Source organism: Orbicella franksi, chromosome 7 (assembly GCF_964199315.1).
Source record: "Orbicella franksi chromosome 7, jaOrbFran1.1, whole genome shotgun sequence".
In the NCBI taxonomy this organism is placed as follows: Eukaryota; Metazoa; Cnidaria; class Anthozoa; order Scleractinia; family Merulinidae; genus Orbicella; species Orbicella franksi.
In genome coordinates this window covers 31656440-31683815 of record NC_138151.1, presented here as the reverse complement: position 1 = coordinate 31683815, position 27376 = coordinate 31656440, and the positions used below count along the sequence as shown (strand labels likewise).

At 39.2% G+C, this 27376-nt stretch overlaps 1 protein-coding gene across 1 annotated transcript; it reads left to right on the top strand.

The window, feature by feature from the left end:
- Positions 1–629: 629 nt before the first annotated feature.
- On the top strand, positions 630–27376 carry LOC145493731 (uncharacterized). The gene is made up of 5 exons (XM_081473189.1): positions 630–674; positions 23193–23406; positions 23842–23967; positions 24086–25681; positions 26902–27376. The coding sequence occupies exons 1-5, from the start codon at positions 630–632 to the stop codon at positions 27282–27284; spliced, it is 2364 nt and encodes a 787-aa protein (XP_081329315.1). The 3' UTR covers positions 27285–27376.

Below are 27376 nucleotides of genomic sequence, written 5' to 3'. Positions count from 1 at the left end.
ATGATGGAGTTTTGCCGCAAATATTGGACATCGCCCTAAGCCATAATTCCCAGTGGATTTGATCCCAAGGGTAACGGTGAAATGCAGATTGTCTTAAGTAGCGGAACTGCTCGTCATAAAAAAGCCAGGCAGCCGATTTATGAGAAAGATCACGCACCACTTCACAATATTTCATCAACTTTGGGGCGTCATCAGCAGCTTTCTCCGAATAAATCGTGACGAAAATGTTAAAGGCAGTTATCCACTGCTGAATAGTTGTCACCTTCTTTGGCGTGTGATAAGGCTCAAGAGCTAGGTGGGGTTGACCCGAGACACCACCAGGGGAGCTCATAGATAAGGCATACCGCTCACGGGGAGGAGCTACTGACAACAACACACCAAAATCTATGTATTCGTGAGCCCAAATTTTTGCTTTCGTTTTTGAGCTAACTCTAGCACCTAAATCTGCGCCAATGCTGGTAAAAAGCTGGCGCGGTTCATCCCCAACACTCAAGGGAGAAAGAGGTGGATCCGCGCCTTGCGTACCTGTGGGTTGAATGAGGTTTGAAATCTCCTCGTTCACCAGATGGTCAACCTGACCAAGTGCTGTGGTAGTGCTGGCGGGGACACTCGCTTGATGCTGCGTGGCCATGGCGTCCTTCCCGGCCGCGGAGACAGCAGCGGTAATTGTGCCGGTGAGCGCCTGGAGATTTAACTGGACCATCCCCGGGACTGCAGCAGACTGGGTATCTTGTACTATTGCAGCTGGCTCGGCCTCTTACAGATCAGAGGCAGGCGGCAACGAGCGAAGACGCTTAGAACGGCTTCCAGCGCCAGCAGTACGCTTCTTAGGCGGCATGATTAAGCGAGAAGAAATGATCTATATAATAACGGATGTTAGGTGACAGCGTTAACCGCATACAAGGTAAAATGAGCTTAAGACAATTACATGGCCGGGAAGAAATCTATAACTAAATAGACAACCTCAGAGGTGCCGGATTAAAGTAACCGCCAAATAGTTGCGGTATGTGAAAAAGGATTAAAAAAGACTGTTATCAGACCGAGACAACGCCTTTGCTGTAAATTGCGACAAGTGAGATAAATAACAATCATAAAAGCTCATTTCCATGAACAAATAGATATGCATTGACAGTAATACCGAGTGCACTGGACACACCTATGGAAATAGGCGGTCAAAATGGATTGTACACTCATGCGGTGAACTGCAAGCAAAAAACAATAAGCAAAGCCGGTATAGAACAAATACACACCTATCTACTGTGTTTATCATATAAAAAGAATGCACACTTATGTACTGTGCAAAACGAATAAAACAAAGGCACACTAATGTACTGTGCATACCGTATAACACGGGCACAAATGTACTGTGTACAAAGGTGGCCAAATGATAAGCCAACGGAAACAGCAATGAAAAGGTATGCGGCAAATGAAAACCGCAAAAATAGCTGAATCACGAGGCAACAAGACACGGCTTGGTGTAAAATGTACACTGTACATATATCAAAAGGAAATGGCTTGAATTAGCGTCAGACAGCATAGCTCGGCCTAATGGTCGACAATTGAACGAATGCGTAATGACTTTAAAACGGCCCCTGCCTATTGAGGTGGACACCATCACGCGCGAGAAATCTCTGGGATGAATTCCGAAAGCCTCTATGTCCCCAGAAAAAGACATGAGGGAGGGCGTCGAGGAACGTTTTAACATGTTTGTTAAACGCGCGAACACGCATGTTGAATAAAGGATCGGACCCCAGAAGGGTTTGGCAGACACAAATAAGCTTAACGTTGTACGTGTCGTGCAGAATGGTAACAAGCTCCTCGATAGAAGAACCCACAACTAAAGCATCAAGACGAGAAAGATCATTGGTTCCCAGCTGTAAAATAACTATGTCTGGAGCGAATGAAGCGACCACGGGGAGGTCGTATTGCAACGTCTTAGCCACAGTTCTCCCCCCAACACCACGCCATTTAAATGTGGCAGCATTATTTAACAAGAATTAGTGGTTAAGGTTAGGGTTTACGGCAACGACGTTCTCTAAACGCCTAATGAATGAATGCCCCAGGATAAAAATTAGAGGGAGACCCATTCTAATGCAATACAAAATATCTCTTCAACTTCCCTGAAAAAATGTTATCGCCAAGAGATATACTCGCTGTGATGGTGAAAGCAAGAGGGAATGAGTGAGAATGCGACCAGTCTTTTATACTGGCGGATAGATAACACTCTTTAACATGATTGGCTGTTATGTCACATGACAGACCACCATCGGATCGACAAATATGTGCCTTGAATACAATAGGTCAATTTATCGACATAAAAAACATCATGCCTTGGCTTGATGTTTGTTTGTTTGTTTTTTCTGGGTTTGTTTAAATCAAGTTATTAGTGCCAGATATATTCATCTGATATGGATACAAGTTAAAACGTGCGTTTTGACATGTTTATCTGAAGAAAAAAACATTAAAAAATATTTCGAGTAAAATGCTCCTCGTTCTCTGCTTCCCCCTACCCCCCTCATGGGAGAGAATTACTGGGAGTAGAGTCTCTGTAGTGTCCCACCCTCACCGGTCCAACCGCACGAGGAGCCTCCGGCGCGTCTTCGATGCGACTTACTTTAAATAAGAGGTCAAAAGCGCTTTGCCTCCCTCTTGGGAGGCATTTCTTAGACTCGCACATGGCATAGCCTCGTTTTGGTGCTAAGCTTATTTTCGTCCTATAATGCCATGAAATTGCTGTTCTCATTTCTTAACTTGACAGACGTGTTAAACTCGTGATTTTCTTCACATCTATTAGCTTGACAGTAGCTACAGCTTGAATTACCTTAAAATCTTTTTCTTCAGGCAATTATTTATTTGGGTCAAATAAGAAGAGAAAATAAGAAAAACACATGCAAGAGCTCGCAAAGCACACACACAAAGACTAATTATATTTATACATACAGATTGGTTTACAATGTACATTTTTGATTGGACATTCATGATATGGTCAAGTGACAAATGTCATTACAAAGTATCCGCCGACCGGGATCACGTGACCATATTACAGGTTCAAGTTTAGAGCTTATCGAAAACACGTGTTTTTTTAAGTTGACCGCTGATCAAGTGCTGGTTTTCGATTGCACCGCGAGCTCGTGTTAGTTTCACTTGTTGCAAAGAGGGCTGGGTTTTTCCGAAGCCGCTTAACGCTAACCCAGGATTAAAGGTAACTGAAGTATAAATTTTTCTTGCAGAAAGTGTTTTTCACTGCTTCTTTTGTGTATGTTGAAATTATTCAAGTTCAAAACAGAAGGCAAAGCAATATACAGAAAACCTTACAGCAAGAGTTACACAACTTAAGTCAAATTTCTTGCTTTTCCTGGGTTAGCGAAACCGGCTATCAACAATCCGGCCCAGGAGCTTCGGTTTTAGGCTTGGCTAAATCTACTTATTAACCAAACATTCTCCCTTATTTTAGGTATCTGGCATCGAACAACATTGAAGAGCTACCCCCGGGATTATTTTCCAATCTATCAATGCTTTGGATTTTGTAAGCTTGTTTGCAGTTCTTTTTTCTTTAATTTTTATGAACGTAATTATTAGTGATAATTAAGTATTTGTTCGAAATATGACACTGACCCTGTCAACTCCAGCTTGATTGCAACATTACAAACATTGCTTTTTGATTATCGTTATCGGTCGTTTATCGGTAAGTTTTGTTTTTACATTATGTAGAGATCAAGACTGAAAACAGCAGTGCACAGTGTTATGAAGGAAATACATGTATCCAGCTAGATGAGACAAATTTATACGTTTATCCATTAAAGAAAGGAATTGCAAGGCCTTTGGTCTATTCCTCTTATAAACATATTACATCAAGATCATTGCTTTCCACTAATTGGCGAGATAAAAACACAATTTTATTTCACTACAGTAAAATGTCACACTTTTTGTCCGTCTACTATACAGAAAATCCGTGTAAATTAAGACTAAAATAAGATATGATTTAGATAAACTTTGCAGCAACGGTCGAGAGAAGATCAAGATAAGAGAGTCAATCCTGCATAGAGACTTCATACCCAAGGTAATCCGTCATTTTATATGTTTTGATTTTCAATAGACGATTCATCGACCTTTTTTGTTTGCGCTCTCAGCCGTGTTTTTGTGCTCGTTTGGCTGTTCATTCCTTTGCCGTTCATTTGGTTTCAGGGAGTCTCATAAGCAAATCACAGTGGGAACAGCAATATAGTTAATATAGGGAACTGATTACGAAGTGTAGCAAACATCAAAGGAGTAAACAAAGATACCAAGATTTATGCTGGAATGTCCACGACCGGGCACAATCTTTTGTTTTGAGCTCATACACTTTGCATGAGTTACGTAACCAAGACGTCTCTATTGGTTAGTTGCTTGGTCAGTAGTAAACAATTGTTGTGTTTTGAGCACGGTCAAGGCTAAAAAACAGAACAAAATCACACAACAAAGAACTTTGTCGAGTTTCATAACCATTCCAATCCATTAACTATGATAGCAACGAGTATAATAGCTGTCTAACACAACAATGTGAAATGATCACATTCTGCGCATTCTAGATAACATGAAATACGACGGGTAATTTAAAAAAAAAAATTGGCTTTTGATGCTGTCTTACATGTTATATTTTGGATATCTCCGAGAGCGATAGACAAACTGAATCTAAATATTGCGTAATTCCTAGGTTCAACATAAAGTCGTTTCCAATCGACGTTGTCCTTGATGTTGTTCTCCTTGTTGCTTTAAGTCCATTTTGTTGTTTAGGCGGGAGCGTCTGTCTGCATTTTCGACCATCTGATTGTTTGGTTGCGATGTTTTTGGCGTTCGTTTGCTTTGCACTCGTTTGGTTGCTCATTTCTTTACCGTTTATTCAGTTTTTTTATTGTTTGGACGGGCAAATCTGTCCTCCGATTAAAGTTTCGAAATGTATTTAAACTTGGCGAGGGCCGAAGCTCCTTTGGTTCTTTGATATTAAAATATCAAGGAAGGCATCCTTGCACGGGTAACCCGAAAACACTGACCCCCGGTCCGCGGACCCCCACTACGGACCGGGTCCGCGGACTACCTATGGACCGGTCCACGGACTCCCGCTACGGACCCCTTCTGCGGACTAGCCCCCAAAATATAATAAAAATGGTAAATAAATATTTCAGTTACAGGTTGTCTAATAGATTACTCGTCACGGCGAAATTTCGAACGTTACATTTTGCAAATGGGCAGACCTGGATTCAGGCTCGGGTGCAATTTATATAATTACACATTGCCATTTTCCATAAAGTATACAAAAGACGCGTACGGGGAAGCCTCCGGGAAGCCTCGAAATTTGTGTTCTATCCCCTGTGCCATTTTGTTCAGCCCATCCTCCCGTGGGTTCGTGAATTAGTTCCAGGCTTCACAATTTACTCAGCGGAATAACAGATACAAACAAGAATAAACGGCCTAAAAATATATCTTCCATAGCCAGATTGAGCCACGAATGGAAAGTAAGAACTTTCCTTCTTAACATCGGCATCTCCTTACGCTGAAAACAGCTTTTAGGGAGTTGGGGTGGGGTGTTAAAAACCCAATTCTGTTACATTTGCACATGCAGTGCAACACTCGAAAAATCACCGACACGAGTCTGAATTTATTAGACAACCCATAAGTGAAATCTTTATTTCTTATTTTTACACTATTTTAGGGTGGTCGTAGAGGGGGTCCGTAGGGGTAGTCCATGGTTCGGTCCGTAGGGTAGCCCGCGAACCCGGTCCGTTGTGGGGGTCCACGAACCGGGGGTCAGTGTTTTCGGGTTACCCATCCTTGCACTGCGTGTTCCATGTTTTCCTTGGCTTTCAAACGAAGCGAAACATAACCAAATCTTCCACGAAAACATCCACGCAACGCGTGAGAAACATCCGAAGAAGAACTAGGTACAGTCGTACATGTACCATGTTTCAAAATAACTTAAGGTATAAGGCATATATGATGGATTCACTCTCTTACCTTGATCTTCTCTTGCTACAGTATGATGTCACAATTTGTGCCCTGTGACCCTTCGTTATAGCCACCTCCGTTTAGTTGAATCGAAGTGGCTGTAGGTTTCTGAAATAAATTACTAAATTACGAAACAGAGGCAGTCATCTCTATGTATGTATGTATGCGTGTATGTATGTATGTAGGTAGGTATGTATGTATGTATGTATGTATGTATGTATGTATGTATGTATGTATGTATGTATGTATGTATGTACAATGTGAAATGACCACATTCTGCGTATTCTAGATAACGTGAAATACGACAGGCAATTTAAAAAAAATAGGCTTTTGATGCTGTCTTACATGCTGTCTTACATATTATATTTCGGATATCTCTGAGAGTTATAGACAAACTGAATCTAAATTATTGCGTCGCTCCTAGGTTCAACACGAAGTCGTTTTCAATCGACGTTGTCCTTGATGTTGTTCTCCTTGTGGCTTAAAGTCCCTATTGTTGTTTAGGTGGGGAGCGTCTGTCTGCATTTTCGAACATCTGATTGTTTGGTTGCGTTATTCAGTTTTTTTTTATTGTTTGGATGGGCAAATCTGTCCTCCGATTAAAGTTTCGAAATGTATTTAAACTTGGCGAGGGCCGAAGCTCCTTTGGTTCTTTGATATTAAAATATCAAAGAAGGCATTCTTGCACGGGTAACCCGAAAACACTGACCCCCGGTCCGCGGACCCCCACTACGGACCGGGTCCGCGGACTACCTATGGACCGGTCCACGGACTCCCGCTACGGACTCCCTCTACGGACTAGCTCCCAACATATAATAAAAATGATAAATAAATATTTCAGTTACAGGTTGTCTAATAGATTAGTCGTCACGGCGAAATTTCGAACGTTACATTGTGCAAATGGGCAGACCTGGATTCAGGCTCGGGTGCAATTTATATAATTACACATTGCCATTTTCCATAAAGTATACAAAAGACGCGTACGGGGAAGCCTCCGGGAAGCCTCGAAATTTGTGTTCTTTTCCCTCTGCCATTTTGTTCAGCCCATCCTCCTGTGAGTTCGTAAACTCGTTCCAGGCTTCACAATTTACTCAGCGGAATAACAGATACAAACAAGAATAAACGGCCTAAAAATATATCTTCCATAGCCAGATTGAGCCACGAATGGAAAGTAAGAACTTTCCTTCTTACCAGCGGCATCTCCTTACGCTGAAAACAGCATTTAGGGAGTTGGGGTGGGGTGTTAAAAACCCAGTTCTGTTATATTTGCATATGTAGTGCAACACTCGAAAAATCACCGACACGAGTCTGAATTTGTTAGAGAACCCATAAGTGAAATCTTTATCTCTTATTTTTACACTATTTTAGGGTGGTCCGTAGAGGGGGTCCGTAGGGGTAGTCCATGGTTCGGTCCGTAGGGTAGCCCGCGAACCCGGTCCGTTGTGGGGTCCACGAACCGGGGGTCAGTGTTTTCGGGTTACCCATCCTTGCACTGCATGTTCCATGTTTTCCTTGGCTTTCAAACGAAGCGAAACATAACCAAATCCTCCACGAAAACATCCACACAACGCGTGAGAAACATCCGATGAAGAACTGGGTACAGTCGTACATGTACCATGTTTCAAAATAACTTAAGGTATAAGGCATAAATGATGATTCACTCTCTTACCTTGATCTTCTCTTGCTACAGTATGATGTCACAATTTGTGCCCTGTGACCCTTCGTTATAGCCACCTCCGTTTAGTTGAATCGAAGTGGCTGTAGGTTTCTGAAATAAATTACTAAATTACGAAACAGTGTTGAGGCCAGTAAAGTGAGTTCGTTTTAATCCATTGGGTAAGCAAACTCATGACTCAAAGGTGGTTCAGGGGAGGGGGGTTGGGTTACACGGATGGAACTCTAAACTTTTTTTAATACGCGTATATAATTTAAGAGAAAATGTTTTCTCGGCTGTGGTAGATTTGCAAATCCTATAATTAATATAGTCTAAATCGATAGTGAAGTATTAAAAACTGATACTAGAATGTAAATGGGTACTAGTTCTGCAATGTTGCCAAAGATTTTTGTAAAGAAGGCGTAATCTTGCTTTGCATGCCACTCAAAACCACGGTGGTTGCTACTAGAATTTCAAATGATGTGGGGAGACTCCCGACATATCAAATGTATCGGCGAGAGACAAATGAAATCATCCTCCCATTCCCTTCATCCCTGATAACTGTTCAAGAGGAAGGGGGGTGGTGGGGGGGGGGGGAGGGTGTGGGTGGTTGTTGTTAAAATCCTCTTTCGATATATCAAGGCTTTTTGCCGTTGATATGACAGCCGTGAACTTGCTCCACATGAAAATACGTTCTTTATCTCATTAATACTATGTATTTTCAACTCTTTCTCCGTCTATCGCAGAGACCTACAAGGAAATCACATTCAGAATTTACCAGAGGATATCTTCTCCTCTTTGGAGAACTTGAGATTCCTGTAAGTATATCCATCATCTTTGTTTTTTGTTTAACAATCATTACAACTGCTAGCCTTGCTTTTTGCAAATGTCTACTCGGATTATTATTTTCTATTATTTTATTATTATTTTAGTAGGAAAACAATCATTTCAAAATATTTATTTAAGAAATAGAAAACAGATTATATTTTCCGTTATAGATAACATCAAAATGTGGTCAGAACATCGGTGACACACTCGGCAATCGCCTCGTGAGCAATTTTTTCTTTTGCTGTTAAAACATTTTCATGTCACTGGTTTAATCTACTACTGAAAAGACGAGCGGCAACATGGAATATATATGGATTTTTACCTTTTTTTACAATAACTTTTAACTCTATCACGTGCTAATTGGCCAATTGTTATAAAAGTACCGACACAGATGACGCGATCATTTGCAGTCTACCTTTTTGTTGAGGGTCGACGATCGAGGGTTCCATGTTGAAGGTCGAGTGTGGCGGGTCGAGGGTAATATTTTTTTGTTTTCTGGGTTTGTTGTTTTGCTCGTTGGCGTAGGTTTGAATTCTGCCGCTCAGTCGACTCTGGCCATGGTCTACATGTTCCTCCCCAAATTGGTTAAATGTCCGCTAACATGATCGCACTTCATTTCACAAACGTCTTTGCTACAACGAGAAAGATAATTTATGTAGTCTTCTCGATTCAGATATCTTTTTGGGTCCCTGACTATTTATCTATAACCTTCTATAACATTCAAAGTCCGGTTTTTCATGTGCCTTCATCACGCTGGATGCATTGGCTGATGTACTAAGGCCATTAACTTTTGAGTGGTTATCCGCGTAGAAATAAATCCAAACATTTAGTTTTGCAGTTGTAATTTCTTCAACAAATGATAACACACAGGAATAACCGGAATGTGGTTCGCGTTAATATTTGTATTGATAGTGACAATGTTGCGTCAAAGTGCCTCACTCGCTTCGAATTTCACATTTTCTGCCGGCAAATTTTTCACTGTGGAAAACAATTAAAAACGCCTTCCCTGGCTTCGTTTGCGTACCTTTTCTTCTATGTCGCTGTAGTGGTTTAGGTCATTTTACTACCAATGCGATTTCGTGGAGTGTTGGCTTCATTGCTTTCCAGCGTTACTGACGGGCCGCGAGGAGAAATATTGCCATCTGTGAAACAGTACTTGAAATCTGGAGGCAATGGGAGCAATGGAAGCAAATTTACGGCTATTTTCCTCCTTCGGTAAATTCTCTGTCATACGAAACATCTGTGAGATTTTGCCATCTGAATTACTACTCTCCTTCGGTAAACTTGTAGGGCTTTGCGATGGGTCGCGATGAAAAATATCTGTGAGATTAGCGAGCTTAAATAGACTATATATCATGGTTTTCGATGACATCTTGATGGCTAGGCAAAGCGGTCAGAAATTACAGTGTTTGTATAGGAATCCGATGGCAAATAACTTTGTCCAAAATTGAATTTTACACAAGTTGTGAATCGTAACGTTAAACTACTAGGAACAGGATTGTATTTCCAGGTTTAAAGGATGTAGCTTGGCTAGAAGACGCTCGGTTTATTTTTCTAATTTTCCATACATTTGTCTGTAAATTTGGCTGGGTGGACGCGGTTCGCGGGAAAAAAAAAACAGACAAATGTATGGAAAATTAACTGAGCATCTTCTAGCTAAGCTACATCCTTCAGATCCTTCAAACTTGGTGAATACAATCTTCCACCTAGTATCAGTAGAGGAATTTAAAACATATTGAACATCATGGGTGACAAAGTACTCCTTAATTTTGGCGCGAAATTTTAGCATTAATATATAATTTCACATGTGAAATTATAAAATTGCCATGGCAACATCTCTTGTATTTCGATCATTGCCAAGATGGCGTTGAGATTTAAGACGGTGACCATTGAAGAAGTTACGGAATTAAAAGAAGCGGCAGAAAACTTAAATACGCGATAGAGCACAATTACCTGGGTGAGGGTTTTTGAGAAGTGGTGTGGAGAAAATAGCCTTGAGAGATACCTGGAGATGATTCTTCCTGAGCAGTTGAATGAAGTACTCGAGCGGTTTTACGCCTTCGTGTGTAAACAAGACGGAATCGATTACGAACGTGGGTCCCTAAAACAGATTATCCAACCACTCAGTCCGGAAAACGGTGGTCAGAAAGCTGAAGGCCTAGGGAGTTCCAAAATCCGAAATAATAACAACAAATGGCCATCAACAAGAATAAAGCGTTGAAGCCTACAACCACGGGAACGAAGACGAGCAGCCGACAACTATCTAGCATCATTAATGCAAAGAAATCCACTTTAACCAGACAACCAGTCGAGTTCCCCTTCAGCCGCCAATCCAGTCCCCTGCAGCGGTGGGCAGTGGCCACGTCTACAATTTCCTCAACTGTGATGTGGTGATAAACCACATGCCGGACAGGCTAACGCTTCGTGCACAACAAGCCATGATGTATAATTTGTCCACAACCGTGTTCCTTGCCAGCTTTGAAGGTTTTTCAACTTTGTGCATTTTCGCTTGACTTTCATTTAGGCAAGTTTTCTTAGACCATAAAGTAATTTCTTAGTGATAATTTCACTTCAAAACAAACTGTCAAAACTTTATATGGCCTCGTGCAAAATTGTAGTTTCAGCTCATTTCAACGGGTGCCGTTGTCATTTCATTCATCAGTCCATGACGAATTAGAGGCAATCATCTAAGAAAGATTTGACAGTTGTCTTAATTTTGAAACATTATGAACAAGCACGAAGAATTCGAAAGGTATTTTTGAGAAGAAACTCAGAAAATTACGAACTTTAGCAATAATGTATGCTTGAAACTAAAACTATATTCTTCGTAACGTTCTCGATTTTCGATAGAATAAACCAGTAAAAAAGTTACGGTTGTGAACGTAATTTGTAACCCACGATATTAAAGGGTAATCAAATGGTTTTCTCGTGAAATTAGGAAATAATTTCGCTTGCGTTTTGTCAAAACGCCTAAAGGCTCGAAAAATTATCAGAATTTTGACAAAACGTGCGTGAAATTATTTCCTAATTTCACTCGTCACCATTTGATTACACATACTAATAGAGAAAGCCAGTTCAAATCCAGTTCTATTTTCGCGGCGGCCGTTTCTAAAGCTGCTATTTCCCTTCTTTTTTTTCCTGAAACTCCTGTTTTTTATCTGGATGCCAACTCAACTCTCCACAGAAAAACACTGACTCACATTTTGCCACTCGGCAGGTACAAACTGTGTGATTTCTTACATGACAGTTACATAGCGTTGACCGGTATTTCCAAGCGCGGAAGCTGCGTCTCTTATCTTGGCAGAGGTTTCTTCAAGTTCTTATCTTTTAGCGCTTGCTTCCTCAAGTTTAAACTTAAAATTCTTGGCTCATTTTCCTCGATGAACCTTTCACAAGGGCTAAGTAACTGATGCCTGCTTGTCAGAAGAGAAACGTCGCTCGTTTTCGATACTCGATACTCGTCCGCATCATTGTTTGAGCCCGACGTGGATATCTTTTTTTCGTGCAGGAGATTGGAAATTTGATTCAGGGCTTTGTAACTGCTGTGTTGACGTTGTTTGACGCTTCAAGCTGCTTTTTACTGTCCCAAGAGTTGCTAGCCGAGCAATCATGTTCAAGACTAGTCTTTTGTGGCCTTCAGGAGAAATGAAGATCTTCTTCTGCTAGATACCGCGCAAACAATGTTGAGGTGAACCCTTTCTTCCTTTAAAATTTCCCTGCATATTGTAAACGATCATGGTCGACATCCGACAGAAATTCCTCCATTGATTTCCTATCATTCATTCTGATTTTCAAAACTGCAAAAGACAAAATGCCCGTACGCGTTGCTGACTTTGCTTCTCTTCAAGTGTTTGCGGAGTGGCTCCAAAACGTTCCCAAGTGGGTGGGTGACCTTTGAAGTTTGATTGTCAAAACTTTGAATTTTAATTGATCGGCAGTTGCAATCGACCGTAAGATCTTTTTTAAACGTTTCCTCCACCCCGCTCTTCGTTTGTAATAGCTAGTAGTTACGGCATGTATTTCAGTAAATCTATTTAAGAGTTCGACTGATCGTGTGCCCAGGTTGTTTTCGCTATGTTATAAAAGAATTGGTTCATGCTTTCAGCTGTGCGTATATCGAATTTTGAATGCACTTAGTAAGTTTGGAGAGCACTCAAGAAGCTAGAGTTGCTCAGCAACTCTTACGCTTCTCTCGTGCTCTCCAAAACACATTTTTCCCAAGGGGCCAAGTGTATTTTATCCCTCTCAAGTCAAAAATACAGTCGAACCTCCCGTAAGCGCTTCCTTACGGGAGGTGGTCGCTTACGAGAGCTTAGATCATATTGGGACAAAATTTTGCCTCATTAGCATATGGTAATTGACATCTTCTCTCCCCATGTTTTAAAGGTTTTACTCATAGGAAAAGTCATTTTCGACAAAAAAATGTGGTCCTTCTCATTGAGAATTTTTCGTCTTCTGTACTATCCAGAAATGCGATGATGTTACAACACCTTATCAAGTTTCCGCTCTATAACTGTCAAGTGATCGCTTACGGGAAGTTAAAAACAAAAGAAAATTTCAAACTTTTGGCTCTGAAAGTGGTCGCGATCGCTTACGAGAGGAGGTCAGTTACAAGAGGTTCCAAATATAGTGATTTAACTTGAGAACTTTTGGTATTTTGAAAAACGGGTCGCTGAGGAGAGGTGGTCGCAACCGGAAGTTCGACTGTAGAAAAAGCTGCGAAGATTTTATTTGCCTGACGCCACCTGGCACACATTTTCCGTGCACGACCTGATCACGTGTGAGTCAAAAGTTTAAGTAGTTGTTTCGTTACAGAGTTAGTGAGTTTCATTTGCTTTAGGTACGTTTTGGCCCATAAAAGTACTTGATCGTAACCATATCAGGTCAGGTTCAAGAAAATAGTAATTATACCTAATCGTACCTATTTGGTACGCTTCGGAGGCGCTGATTTCCGTTTCGTAAACAGTCGATGCCATTTTTAACGGAGATTTGGCGGACCAACCTGGTAGTGTAGTGGTATAGCAGGGTGTTGGGAAACAGAAATTCAGGCTTCGATCGTGGGTGGCTACTTAAAAATTCTTTTTTTCTTTAATTTAGTAGAAATTCGTTGATAGTTCAAAAAAATTTTTAAGTGTCACGAAATTAAAATGGCATCGACCGTTTACGAAACGGATAACTGCTTCGGCGGCATATCAGGCGAGTTTGGACGAGTCATGGAGCTTATAAATCTACTTTGCAAACTCTTTTTTTCATACAAAAGAAAGGCATCAGAATCATTACCTTTTCTAGATTCCTTGAACATTCTAGTCCACTTTTTAAAACATTAAATGATATCAAATTATTAGATGTAGTTATTTTTCACAATGCTGTTTTCATGTACAAATTTCAAAATCATCCTCTTTCTACAAATTTTGAGGGCTTTTTTCACTTCGGTAAAAGATACCCATAACTACAATACAAGGCTTTCATCTAGAATGACTTATGCTCTCCCAAACACCAGAACAAACTGTGGAATCTTTAACATTAGATATCAAGGTGCAAACATCTGGAATGATAATAGTGGTGATATTAAGCTTCTGCCGCTCAAACATTTTAAGAAAAAGATCAAATCAAACATTATTGCAAGCTATTATTAGCCCATTAAGGTTATTTCGGGCAGCCATGTACTCTTTTTATTTTAACTTATTTTTGTTGATCTAATTTCTAATTTCTAGCTGAGTACAAATAAAGTTGTCGTTGTTGTTGTTGTTGTTGTTGTTGTTGTTGTTGTATGGTTGTTATTTTGGCGTAGTCGAGCCAAAATACCCCTGGCGACACCAAACGTGCCTGATATGCCGCCTAAGCGTACCAAAAAGTAATTACAGTAACCAAATTCGGCCAAGTCAAAATGATATCGTAACCATATCAGGTCAGTGACTTGATATCGCAGGATATCAGTAGACACGGCTTCTGATTGACTAATTGCAAATTTGACTACGATAAGTTATCAAATTTCGATGATGTGGACCCTCAAAAATATTTCAGGTTCATTTGCCAACTGGGTGGCTTCCTGTTCATAGCGTAATTGATCAAATGTTATTTGATTTGGTTTTACGATTATCAACAGTATACTTAGTTAGCGCTTTTGAAAAGCTTTGGATAATTCAAACATGTTTTGTTTTATTGCAGGTTTCTCGACTCAAATAAAATTCAACATCTACCTGCGGGAATATTTTTCAACCAACAACGTTTGGAATATTTGTAAGTCTCTTTAGCAAGGGGTTTAATAGAAGGGAGGATCACTTTGATGGCCGACGGTCCAAACCGTGAAAGTCTTATAGTCCACGCATCAATTTCGCGCTCTTTGACAGTTGACGGATATTCTGTTATGAAATTACCCTGATAAAATATCTTTCTACCTGATCTTTCCAGTCAAGATTAAGAGTTTAACCTCATGCAAGAGAATATATGAAAGATCATACATTTGAACTACGGAAAAAGATATGAAGATTAAACCTCAAAAAATTCAGCCTGAACGGGATTCGAACCCATGACCTCCAGCTGAGCTATCAAGCCACTGGGAGCTGGTGACGTTGTGATTTCATAATATACCCGTTTAGCATAATTTCCAGAGGTGAATATAAGAATTGGACATTCTGATTGGTCGAAAAGCTCAACATATGACTTTATATTCACCCCACTAGAGTTTGGTTACTAAGCTCGTAACCTTTGCCCATCTCGGCAAGTAAACAAGGCGGACAGTTGCTAAATGAAATTTTCATTTATTCGAAAGACATCACTCCAAGTCTAGGATATTTGAAAGGATGGAGAATTTTCAAATTTAACGCTGTCGCCCTTTAGACCCACAATTTAAAAACAACAACAAAAAAACCGTATTCAAGGCATTTAAAAATCGTAAACGCAGTGGTTACGTTGATCGCCAGCAGGTCAGATCGATGGACCGAATTTTTCTTCAAACTAAAGCTACTCATTTTTAGACGATGATGACAACTGTTTATGAAGTGAACAACGATAAAACAAAGGTACTGGATGAATTTATATTTCGTAGTGTTTCGCTCGTTCGTTCTACTGCCGAACTCGATGAGTAAATTAATTGACAATCGATGTACGTGTACGCTTATTATTAAAACTACGGCTGCATACGTGTATGCACACGAATAATCCGCCGTAGGAAGAAAGATGGCGGCTGTACATTTTACCACAATACCATGCAAACCTCACACAGCCCATAAAAAAAAACAGGAAAGCCATATTTTTGCTATATTTGTCTCTGTGCTAACGACATTGTGTATACTAGGTTTGAAGATTTTAGAACTTTTCTGTACGTTTTTATGAGCGTTGTTAAAGTTTTCGTAAGCTAAGAATTATGGGTAAATGTACCAGTCGCTATCCTTTTTCTTACGGAGGATTGCGTCTGTGTTTTTATGTTTTAGTCCGTTATTTTGTAGTCCTTGATATTCACCTCTGAATATTATACTAAAACAATTATTCGCCTCAAGCTCAGTGAACATTGGTAAATATTAACCTCGACTTCGTCTCGGTGAATATTCACCGATGTTCACTTCGCCTCCGGCGAATAATTGTTAAATAGGCTTTAATTTCACACCCGCTAAGTTGTGTATGTAACTGCGATGTTCATTAAAGTCTTAATATCTTTCTCCGCAGCTCAAATATATGATCTTTCATATATTCACTTGTATTCTTCACCATCTACAGGTATATTACGAACTCACAACGTGATCAGCTCCCAGCTGGCTTGATAGCTCAGCTGGTAGAGCACTCAGTACCGGTGTCGCAAAGGTCATGGGTTCGAATCCCGTTTAAGCCTGAATTTTTTCCAGGCTTTAATTACAAAATTGCTTAAGTTGGGTGTGTAACTGGTTTAGTCTTAAGCAGCATTCCGGAGGGATCGGTTGGAGTCTGGGGACAAGGAGTGCTTGCATTGATTTCAAAGTTACATGTAGCTTCCTATGTATCAAGGCAGAATGGTCAAAGTGCTGTAACAGACGTTTACCTAGTGTTATGTGTCTATTGCATACATACATGTACTCAAAATTAGTCAAACGTGCTCTGAGGTTAAAAAGTCAATCATGGGATCAAAAATTTAAAATATCAGCAGGGCCTGCGCGGGTTGTTCAAAGCCCCATTACTTGTTTTCCCTTCTGTTCAGAGTTTGAATAATCTCAAACTGCACAAGAAATAAGCAGTGAAAGAGTTATACAAAAAACAAATACTTCGGTAAACTTTTAATCCTGGGTTATTGTTAACCGGCTTTCGAACAAATCGGCCCTGGCTTACCTTGTCTTAAAAAGTCCAACCATTTGCCCTTTGTCGTTCTTTTTCCTTGAATTTTCCCAGTCCAATCCTCATACGCTGACCTCAAAGTGTTAAATTACTTTACAAACGATAAATGCTTTAAGAAAACAAATTCTCGACTTTTTTGTTATGAAAAGTATTTCTAATTTTATTTTAATTTCCTTTTTTGCGGAGATTTTTCGTCAAATCAGATACAATATCTACCTAGAGGAGTATTTTCCAAGACATTGGGCCAGGTTATTCTGTAGGTTTTGAAACTTAAAAAAAAACTATTCCACTCTCCATTGTAACACTTATATCCCCTCAGCTGTCGCAATATTTCACTTTTTATTCACTGTCATTTGCAATCTTCCCTTTTTTGCTACTATGAACATTGCTCTTTCAGTAAAGTGCTCTTATGTTTCCTTCGATAAGAAGAAATATTTTTTGTTAATCAGATTGCGACCTTCGGTATCGTTACTGCGAATCAGGTAAAAGTTACACCCTCGAAACATCAACATTCAGTACTGATCCAAATTAATTCCTTGTTAAAAAACGCATGTTTGTGGCGATGGAGTAGAGCTAGGGGGTATCCAAGATTGGATATTTTTTCAGTTTTCTTAAGCAGTATTCCAGAAGAATCACCTTTTGACATGCCAAAATCACTGAATTATTTTCTCATCGATTTAAGTGATTTTCTAACTTTCTGAGAAAACGGTGAAATCCAAGGTGGCCGATCCAAGATGGCAGATACAATACGGCGGACTTAAAGACATCTTGTTACGTTCCATGACGTCATAACTGATCAAAATTGATATGGGCAGCGAAAACTTTATCCACTTCACTTCCGTTTTCCTTTAGCAGTGAGGGTATGCGTTTCGAGAGACATGCGCGAGAACAATTCAATAACTAAATTCACCTTTCTTTTATTTCAACTAATGTTCTTAAACTCATTACTAATTCATCAAGTCAGAACAAAGAGAATCACGACCATGAAGGAGGTTTGGATACCCGGTCTTAATTAGCACAGATTTTGACGATTTTACTTCTCCGTTTACTCCTTAGTTTTTGTTTAGATTGAGAAGATATATCAAACACTCGAGACAGTGTTTCATCGGCTATCCAAACACCTCAAATCTCGTCAAAAAAATATTCCTCTGCGCGTCCTATTTTTAACCCTCTTCTCGGTGTTTGGATATTCCGATGAAACACTGTCTCTTGTGTTTGATACATTACTTCGCGGCCTAGCCTGTCAAAAAACTTTCAAATTATTACACCATTCTGTGCTGTCACAATCCTTTTAATTTCAGTCAGACCTTTACGCTTCTTTAAGGGCTAACTTTTCTACCATACCATATCATACTACCTGATATTATAATATTCTTTCTGTGTAATAGTGATTGCTTCCTTAGTATCGCAGGTAGATGTTAATCCTACGTGCTAGATGTTGCAATATAGTTGAAGGATTGATGTGAGTTTTACAATGAAATATTTCGACTTTGATTTTATTAGATTGCTCGGTAAGAATCGTCTCCAAGTCATCCCTGATCAGGCGTTCAAGAACTTAAAAAGACTGAAAATAATGTAAGTGAAGCTAGAATCATGCTCATAATCATAAACTGCAGTGACTTATAGTTTCCATGTTCTAAGTAATCACTTTATTTTCACCGTAAACTGTAATAAAAAAGAAAATAAGCGTTATGGGATCATCTTCTGAAATATCTAGAGAGAAAGAAATCTTTGGAAGCTAGTATTCCACTATCTTGAGATGACTTTCAAAATTCTTCAGCGGTTGTTTCGAGTGACTCTCGATGATCTTTGAAAATTCTTGTTAGACTTTCAGGGATAGAACATAGGCACGCAAGGCGTGCAAGAATTTTTTTGGGTGAATTAAAAGTCTCCGGAGGTAGTAGCATTCAGGGAACTCTTAACAATCATGGTTAGGTTAATCCAAAAAGGTTGATAGGTTACGATGAAAATTTAGAATTTTATCAAGGTTTGATTGTAACAATTCGATTCATAGCTTTTTTTAATTAGAACTTAAATGTAACGGTTCCCAGCAAGACCTCATGAAGTTTGTAATGGTAGCCAGCGACAAACGGCATATTGGTGTCGATTGTGGGTAATTTTTCTAAACGCATTTTATAACAGCGAATTTAATTATAACGCGGTCAGATGATCTTATTCCATTGCCGGCATTGATCGAAGTTTCCTCAGCTTTGACATTCCACGAAACTGCCTTAAATAATATCGATTTTGAACGTCATTTAAACGAGAACACAACGTGACTTAACTTGATACTTGAAGTAACAAGACACCTCAAAGACTAGATAACTGTTATAAAAAGCCATGAAATCTGTAGTTTGGAAAGTTTCCTGGTCACATAACCCTCCCAATGCCTGAGAGTTTTTCAGGTGGCCAAAACGTTAGTTAAAGAAAAAGTTTTGTCACTTCTTCAACAACAATTTGTACTCTTTGTACGGACTCGTGCAATTTTGTTAGCCCGTTTGAAAAATTTATTGTGGTTTATTTATTCCCAATTGCACTCGAAATCATGTGATTACCTATATATAACTTTTTTTCGCTGTCAGCTCCATAAGTGTCTTTTTTTGAGCCTAAAAATATATTATATACAACTTTTTATTTTCCAAATTTATCAACACTTCATATAACTGAGGCCTGTCTTTAGTTCGCTTGAAAGCAAAGCTGCTAAATAAGTTTATAATACCATAATGCCAAAAAATGCTTCTTGTTATGTATTCTGCAGAACGCTTTCGGATAACCCTATCAAGACTATTGGATCACAGGCTTTCACCATCACTCCATCTAGAAAGCTGCTTATGTAAGAAAGCTTATTTTTGTGATTATAGTTCAACGCTAAACTTTCCTTTGTCTTCAATGGCCAAACTTGATCAAGTGGTACGATCTTGCGCGGACACTTTCCGGTGATAGAATGCCCATAGACGTACTATCATACGATTGTGCTCGCTCAGGGAAGTGGCTCGTGAAACGCTGCTTTGCCCTACAACTTCTAAGATAAAGATAAAGAAACTCACCCTTTATCAGGAATGGGAAAAGGAGAGCGGGGAATGAGGGACTGGGTATTAGGAATGAGAAATGGCGAATGGCGAACGGAGAATGGCGAATGGCGAACGGAGAATGGAGAGTGGAGAATGGGCAATGGAGAATGATGAATGGGAAATGGGAAAAGAAAATTAGGAATGAGTAATTGGAAAATGAAAAATGTAAAATATTGAATAGGGAATGGGGAATGAGGAATGGAAAATGAAGAACCGGGAATAGAGATATGAAAATTGATTGTTATTGCTTAAGTATAGAAAACAGAATAAGAATAGAATGAGCTGCAAAGAATATAAAAGCAAAGACCGACACAACTTACATTAATTATAATCTTTTTAAGATGGTAGAGATGTTTATTTGATAATCAAGGTATTTCCGTAACACTTGAAATACGTCCACTAAACTGATTGGCAGCGTACCTTAAAGATAAGGTTAAATAAAATAATGATACATGGAGTGGTGAGGTTTATTTTTTGTTTGAACGAAAAAGGCAGAAGAGCGTGACATCGGTAAAAAGGTCCATTGTTTTCCCTTAACTCTTAAAATTTAAAAAAAACCTTTGCTAACCTAACCAATTGAGTGTCTTTTGGAAAATAATTTTTCGATTGGGATTAATTGCGTGTTGTTAGCAGTGTAGTTAGGAGAGGAAAGGGAATGTGCGGTGGCTGCGATACGTTTAGATTTGGTGTTAGGGTTCTCTATAGTACGGCGGTGTTTATTACTAACCCAAACCCTACTCTAACCTCTTTTCAACGTCGTCTAGTGTCTCCTATGTATCATAAGGATGATTATTTAAGTGCCACATATCACTGGTCAAGTTAGATTTAATGGGGAGCGTCTCCCCGTTAGAAAAGCATAAAGTAAATGCCATACCATATTTTGTTTTATGGCTTTTGTTTGTAGCCGATATAACGCGCGCTATGATTGGCTAACTCTACTGCATTTATCTCTGGTAATGCCCACGGACCGATTACGAGCCTGCAAAAACAAAGCGAAAGGATATTCTAAAAAAATATATTTCTTTTCTTTCTGAAAATTAAGCGGCTGAAAACGATGATCGAACACTGAGAGTGAATTTTATTACAAGTATGAACTTACAATTTTAAGAGAACAGCGAATTCACGGCGTCAAATTATGAACGAGTTTGTGCCGGACAGGACGAAGGAAACAGCCAAGAGGAAAGGGAAACTTTCGTCCAAGAGCAACAATGTAAAAAAACGGCAAAGAAAGCAGTTGGTGACATAAACACATTCCAACGTTGTTTGTCGTCGATGAACAAAGAAAATGTAGAAATTTTTGAATTACGCGTTAGTTCACCTGATTTGTGCGGCTGGAGACGATGAAAGCATACACTGTAAGTGCACGTATTACTGGGTGACTTTTCGTGGATTGTTTTTTGTTTTGTTGTTTTGATAGGTCATATAATAAACTGCTTATTAACCGGGGGTGAGGTCTTTATGGGAAAATGTCAAACCGAGACCTTGCCGTATTGACCGAGCGATAGCGAGGTCAATACGGCAAGGCCGAGGTTGCGATTTTCTGGGTAAGACCTCACTCTCGGTTGACTGCTTGTTGGGAAATTAATATAATTTCGTATTGGGTAGAGTCGCGTAGCGATAAGGCGCGATGCAAATTTTACCTCCTATATATTTTGTTTGTGTGATAATTTACACTTTTGTTTTATATTTATTAACTTTTTGTTTTCTTTCTTTCTTTTTATCCATAGATATATGATACGAACAGATCTAAAAGATGTTAGTCTTCAATCTTTTAACGCTACTATTGTTCTAACTCCAGTTATGTAAGTATTCAACAAAGCTTTCCTAAACACAATCATTGTTAAAATAGTTATACAAGCTATAGATAAATAGACCGAGTTCTCGACTGCTGAAAAGTTAAAAATTACGCCAGGTCACCACGATGCTGTTAGCTTCAAAATAGGCAGAACAACACAAAATACAGTTGTAAGCATAAAGACAGTTTTGAGAATTCCTAGTGAAACTTCCTGCAGCTCTCGTGGACTATTTTATCAATGTGCATTTTACAGGATGTACCTTTTGAGTTGCAGCGGTTTTTAGTCAAGAGTCGCCAAGCCAAAACCAAGCTTTCTACTGTTGGACATCGCTAATTCGAACTTGCAAATTTCGAATTCCTCGTTATTTCGAACTGAAACTCATTTACCTTCGATTTACCCTTGTTTTTTTTTTTTTTTTTTTTTTTTTCCAGTCATATACTGTCGTCTATTTCGAACTTGGTTCTTTTGAACTCTCGCCATTTCGAGCCGATTTCCGTTTCCCTTGGCCTAACGTCATCCCGTATTTTTCGAACTCCATTGTTAGAGTCGATAAATAATATTGCCAAATTTTCGTAGCAGTAAGATTGGAATCAAACATTTAAAGAAGACGACACACCGTTTAAATTTGCAAGACATGTTTCGGATACTCAGTATTCATCTTCAGTTAAAGGATGTTTACAAGTGAGCGACTATATATAAAGTAGATAACAAGTAGCTGTTAATTACAAATTGCAGAATAATAGTTACGAGTAAGTGAAAAAGTTACATAATACTTAAGGGATACAACGGAGTGGGAGAATAAAAAGGTGCGAGTACAAATCTGTGAAAAAAGCTGAATACAAATAGTAATTGAAGTAAGAGTGTTAAATTAACATGTTTGAGTTGTTTATTCAATGCGGGTCGTTCCCATTCAATATGAAGGGCTTCTTTGATCTTAAGTTGGAAATTCAATTACTGTCTACTATTTGGCACATTGTTAAAAACTCAGTACCAAAAAGTGTGACTTAAACCAATTTGTCAGGAAATTTCAAATCAAACTTCGCTGTGAAACTTTCCCTTAATCTGTATTGTAATAAGGGGTCATGCTTCTCGAATAAGAAAAACTCTATCCTATTAAAGACTGAAAAAGATTCCTAAATTGTGTAAACAGTTTAAAAAATATTCTATACCTAAAACCGTATACTGTAAACATTGTATATAATATTCTATATTCCATATTAATTAAATTGTAAATAATTTTAATTTTATGTAGCTAGGATAAAATGTGTAAATAGTGTCCCCAATTAGTCTTTTTAAAGCTAAATACTCTGTAGTGTCAATGTTAGTAACGAATTTAATGTTCATTTATTATTATAAAAAACAGTGGTCTTTGTATTTCGCAGAAGCATAGACGAAGGGAAAATTGGCACCCTGAAATTAATGGCGGCAGATCATACCGAACGTTGCATAATTTACCTGTATGTAAATTTCGTTTAGATCTTTGAGTTGGCTGCATTTACTTGTACATTTTCAAGAGGAATTCTCACACACTTATATTAATGTGTTTCTGTGTTTGAGTTTAGTGGACTAGGGCAAGGTGACACAGACTACGTCCAGATCCCAGAAGACGTTTTGCTGAGAAGTACATTATTCAAGGCTTTTGCTCAAGCTGGATTTGCCAGAAAAGTCCAAGATAAAAACAAGCTGCTTGTACGTCCATGTCCACTGGGGACGTTTGTCGATTCATCTGTCAACGACCCTGAGAAACTTGAGTGCTTGAACTGTTCTGCAGGTAGCAATATTTTAATCCATCAGCACTACTTGAATACCAGAATCAAAAACCGTCTGTACAGGCATATATTACATTTTTTACCTTGTTGTTGTTGTTTTCGTTGTTGTTCAGATTTTGTTTTAGTTCTTTAATGCTTGTTTGTTTCTTTGTTTGCTTTTTCTTTTGATTGTAAAACCAAAGCAATTTCGTATGCACATGCTAGGTGATGATGTCATTTGTTTTCGCGTCCTGCTGCAAGGAGGCCAATTGGGCGTCCCATATCCGCCAGTAAGCCGATTGTCCCATAAAATGTCACTCCAGTCTGCATTAAGGCTGCGTTTATCTTTTTGTCTTTTTGTCGGCTGCGTTTATCTTTTTGTCACAGGTGGCTTTTATAAATAAAAAAAATCGCACATTATTTACAATACTAATTTGCAATACTGACATTACTTATAGGTGGCTTTTACTCTGACACTAAAGCTTTTGTTAACGACAGTTGCCTGAAGTGTCCCAATGGCACTTTCGTCCCCTATGATAAAACACCGGGAGTGAGGGCACGAGACTGCATTGCTTGTCCACAAGGTAATGAATGAATAGAGAACTGATATCTGCAAACGTGCCTCTTGACCAACTAAACTAAGGGGCCAGGATATGTAGTATTTTATCTCACGATATTTTGGTTCGTCTTTTCTTTTAACAGGAACCGATACCAACACATTTGCTGGGTATCGCGCTTGTAAATGTTTAGATGGATTTCACCGTACTCATCGGTTTGAAGGTTGCGAACCTTGTCATCAAGCTGGATTAAACTGTGAAAACGACTATGTATCTCTCAAGACTGGTTATTGGTGGAAATGGAAAAATGAAACATACAAACACCTTTATGAAGATTTTACGGAGAGTCTCGATAGTACCACCTATAGTCCTGGTAAAAGCATCAACTTCTCGATAACTTATCATTCAATCAATGAGTTCCCACACACCTTGCCTATGCCACACAAATGCCCAAGGGAGGAGTCGTGTATGGGAGGTCTAGATTCCATCTGTGCCACAGGCTACCAAGGTCCATTATGTGAGGTATGCAGTGCTGGTTACTACAAACAATTGCAAACATGCCAACGGTGTCCAACCAAGAAGTGGATGATTGTCCAGCTGTCAGTCATAGCGACAGTACTTGTAATAGTCATTGCAGTTTTAGTTTGGACAGGCAAAAAGAAAAGCAAGAAAAGAGAAGCACGTTCCTCAGTGGATATCATTCTAGGCAGGTTAAAAATTGTCATTGGCTTCTACCAAGTCACAAATGGAGTTCTGGAAGCATTCTCGTACATTAAATGGCCAGACTCTCTTGCGCTTATTGGAAAATATTCCGAGACTTTGCAACTGAGTGTTGTCCAGATAGCACCAATCCACTGTCTCTTGCCCAATGTGAAAATGAATGCTTTTGGAAGCTTGTTTGCCATACTCGCAATGAATGCTGCTGCCATCTTTCTGTCTGTCCTTGCCTATCTACTCAGAAAATTATTTTTGCTGCGAAGCACTTTAAACAAAGAACAGAAAGAGAAAAAAGCTGCCCAAGCCAAAGAACTAATTTACCGGAGCTTGTTTTTCTTCCTCTACGTGACATACCTCAGTACGTGCTTAAAGACAGCACAAGTGCTTCCACTTGCTTGTCGCACACTTTGCCTCGACGAAGAAAAGGAAACATGCGACGTTTACCTAAAAGCGGACTACAACGTAAAATGTGAAGGTCAAGAGTACAACCGTTTGGTCATCGTTGCATTCTGCGCTGTGTTTTACATCATTATCCTGCCAACTGCATCACTGATAACTCTTTGGAAACAACGTAAGGTGTCTCACGGAAATGTAATCCAAACCGAGAATGAAGCTTTGGAGCCTCAAGACCAAGCCACGGGAATTATTAAAGGATTGCGATTCCTCTTTGAAAACTATAATTCCCGCTCATGGTATTGGGAATTAATTGAGACGATTCGCAAGGTTGTTTTGACATCTGGTTTGATCCTTGTAGGCGGAGAGAGCAGGGCCTATGTTGGATTAGCTTGTGTCCTCTCAGGACTTTATGGAATGTTGTTCGCCTACATCAGCCCTATGGGGGATCCATTCGAGAACAAGTTAATGTTGACATCTCTGGCTGTCACGTTCGTTAATTTAGGCATTGGAGCTGTCAGTAAAATTCCGAAGGAGAGAATACCAGCCTCCATTGACCCATACGTGGACAGCATCATGTTCAACGTACTTGTGATTGGAGCCAATTCTTTAGTAATCGGCCTTCTCGTGGGTAATATATTGCTGATTCATATATTATCTAGTGACTAAATGACCTATTTATTTACAATAGATATTTCAGCTTGCCCTTTGACTGACGTTTTTTTTTAACCCGCGAAACAATCCCCTCAATTACGGCTGAATAGTCGGCAAAAGTGAACAAACGTAAACCATGGACCAATTGTCTGAACGTATCTAATTGTATAGTAACTATTTCCTCTTTTCAGGTCAAACATTAAACTAGAAACTGACAAAAAAAAAAAAAAAGATTCACAAAATGCTAGAGAATCGAAAAAAGAATGAATGGTCTAGACTGATCAAGAATTAAAAAGGTCAGACGATAACCTTCAGCCATACTAAATTTCCGTCGACGTGAATGAAGCATATCTGAAAACAAAACCAGTGAAACATTTCGAGCTCCTTTTACAGTTCAGAGGAATAGAAGTTATAGTTTAGGAATACTAAGAGGAAATAGTCTGCAATACTCCTTACTCCTATTTTACCCTACTCATTCGCGGCTTTATGTCCAAACATGTTTCCTTTGATGTCAAGAAGATGGTATGACGATATCAGGATTTTTAAGAAGCCGCAATTTTGTTTCAACCGATTTCTTAATTTTTTTTTTCTAAAACGTCAGTTTTCAATTTCAGTGAAATTTTAAAAAATCAAGAAAAGCTCTTTTTTAACAATGCCAAGAATAATCCTTAAAGCATTTCTGTAAAATGAAGCTCTATGGAATCATCACGTTCGGAGAACGGAAAATATCAAATAATTTGTTCTCAGATAAATTTCATCCAAAGTTGCAAAGTTTGGCAGCTGTTACTAAATATTGAAAAAGTTGTGAGCGATTGTTTTATCCCAGGCCCTTTCTGCCCACCCCACACTTCATCTTTCTGAATGGGGATAATTAGTGGCTACCACTCATCTCCTCTAGAAGCCCACAGGCGTTTTAGTATGAGTGAAATAAACTGAGCCTTGGTGGTTTGCTATTGTTTCCATTTTTCTTGTTGGCCTTCTATCTTTGCATCAGTAACAGCTATGAAAACCTCCCGACTGACAGCCTTGTCAGCACTAGGCTGGTATCAGCTGGGGCCCTGACGATTTGCTTAATTAATGTCTACTCCCGCAAAGGATTCTTCGAAAAGACTACTTGTGGTCTATTTCCGAGGAAACAGATTGAATGATTGTGACATTTTGACATGAAACTGATTCTTTTTTTATCTTTTTTCGCAGTTCAGTACTTTGTATACATTTACTGCTACATAAAAGAATGGCGGAAAAATCCACGATGGTCTTTTTCTTGTTGCCTTGCTATGGTCCTTCCTCTTACTGAATTGCAGAGCGAAATACGCGGATTAACTGGGAGAAACATTCTGAAGCAACAACTGTCAACTGGTAAAATCAACACGCCGTCGGTGTCCAGCACTTTAAAGGACAGCGGACTGGTTACCTTTGACATTACAGAAGACGAAACCAATCTAACGCCAAAAGCCAGGAAGAGTGGTAAAATGGCTGATTCTCACAATGAGAAAAATGAGGAAAGCGCAAATTGCAGGGAAGGCTTGGCTGGCAATGATCATGAGTTGCCAAGAGATATAGAGGACACTTGGTTCTAACCGGAAGAATGTTCAAAGAGAAAAATCCTGTTAATTTTAAATTGTTGAAATAGAGGGGTGGTCACAACTAGGGAAGTTTGGAGAGCACTCAA

Bases quoted from the DNA above. Each gene is read 5' to 3' on its own strand.
- LOC145493731 (XM_081473189.1), top strand. From the start codon at position 630: ATGGCGTCCTTCCCGGCCGCGGAGACAGCAGCGGTAATTGTGCCG. The intron at 23,407-23,841 runs GTAGCAATATTT...CATTACTTATAG, and splicing joins GTGCTTGAACTGTTCTGCAG to GTGGCTTTTACTCTGACACT. The intron at 25,682-26,901 runs GTAATATATTGC...CTTTTTTCGCAG, and splicing joins AGTAATCGGCCTTCTCGTGG to TTCAGTACTTTGTATACATT.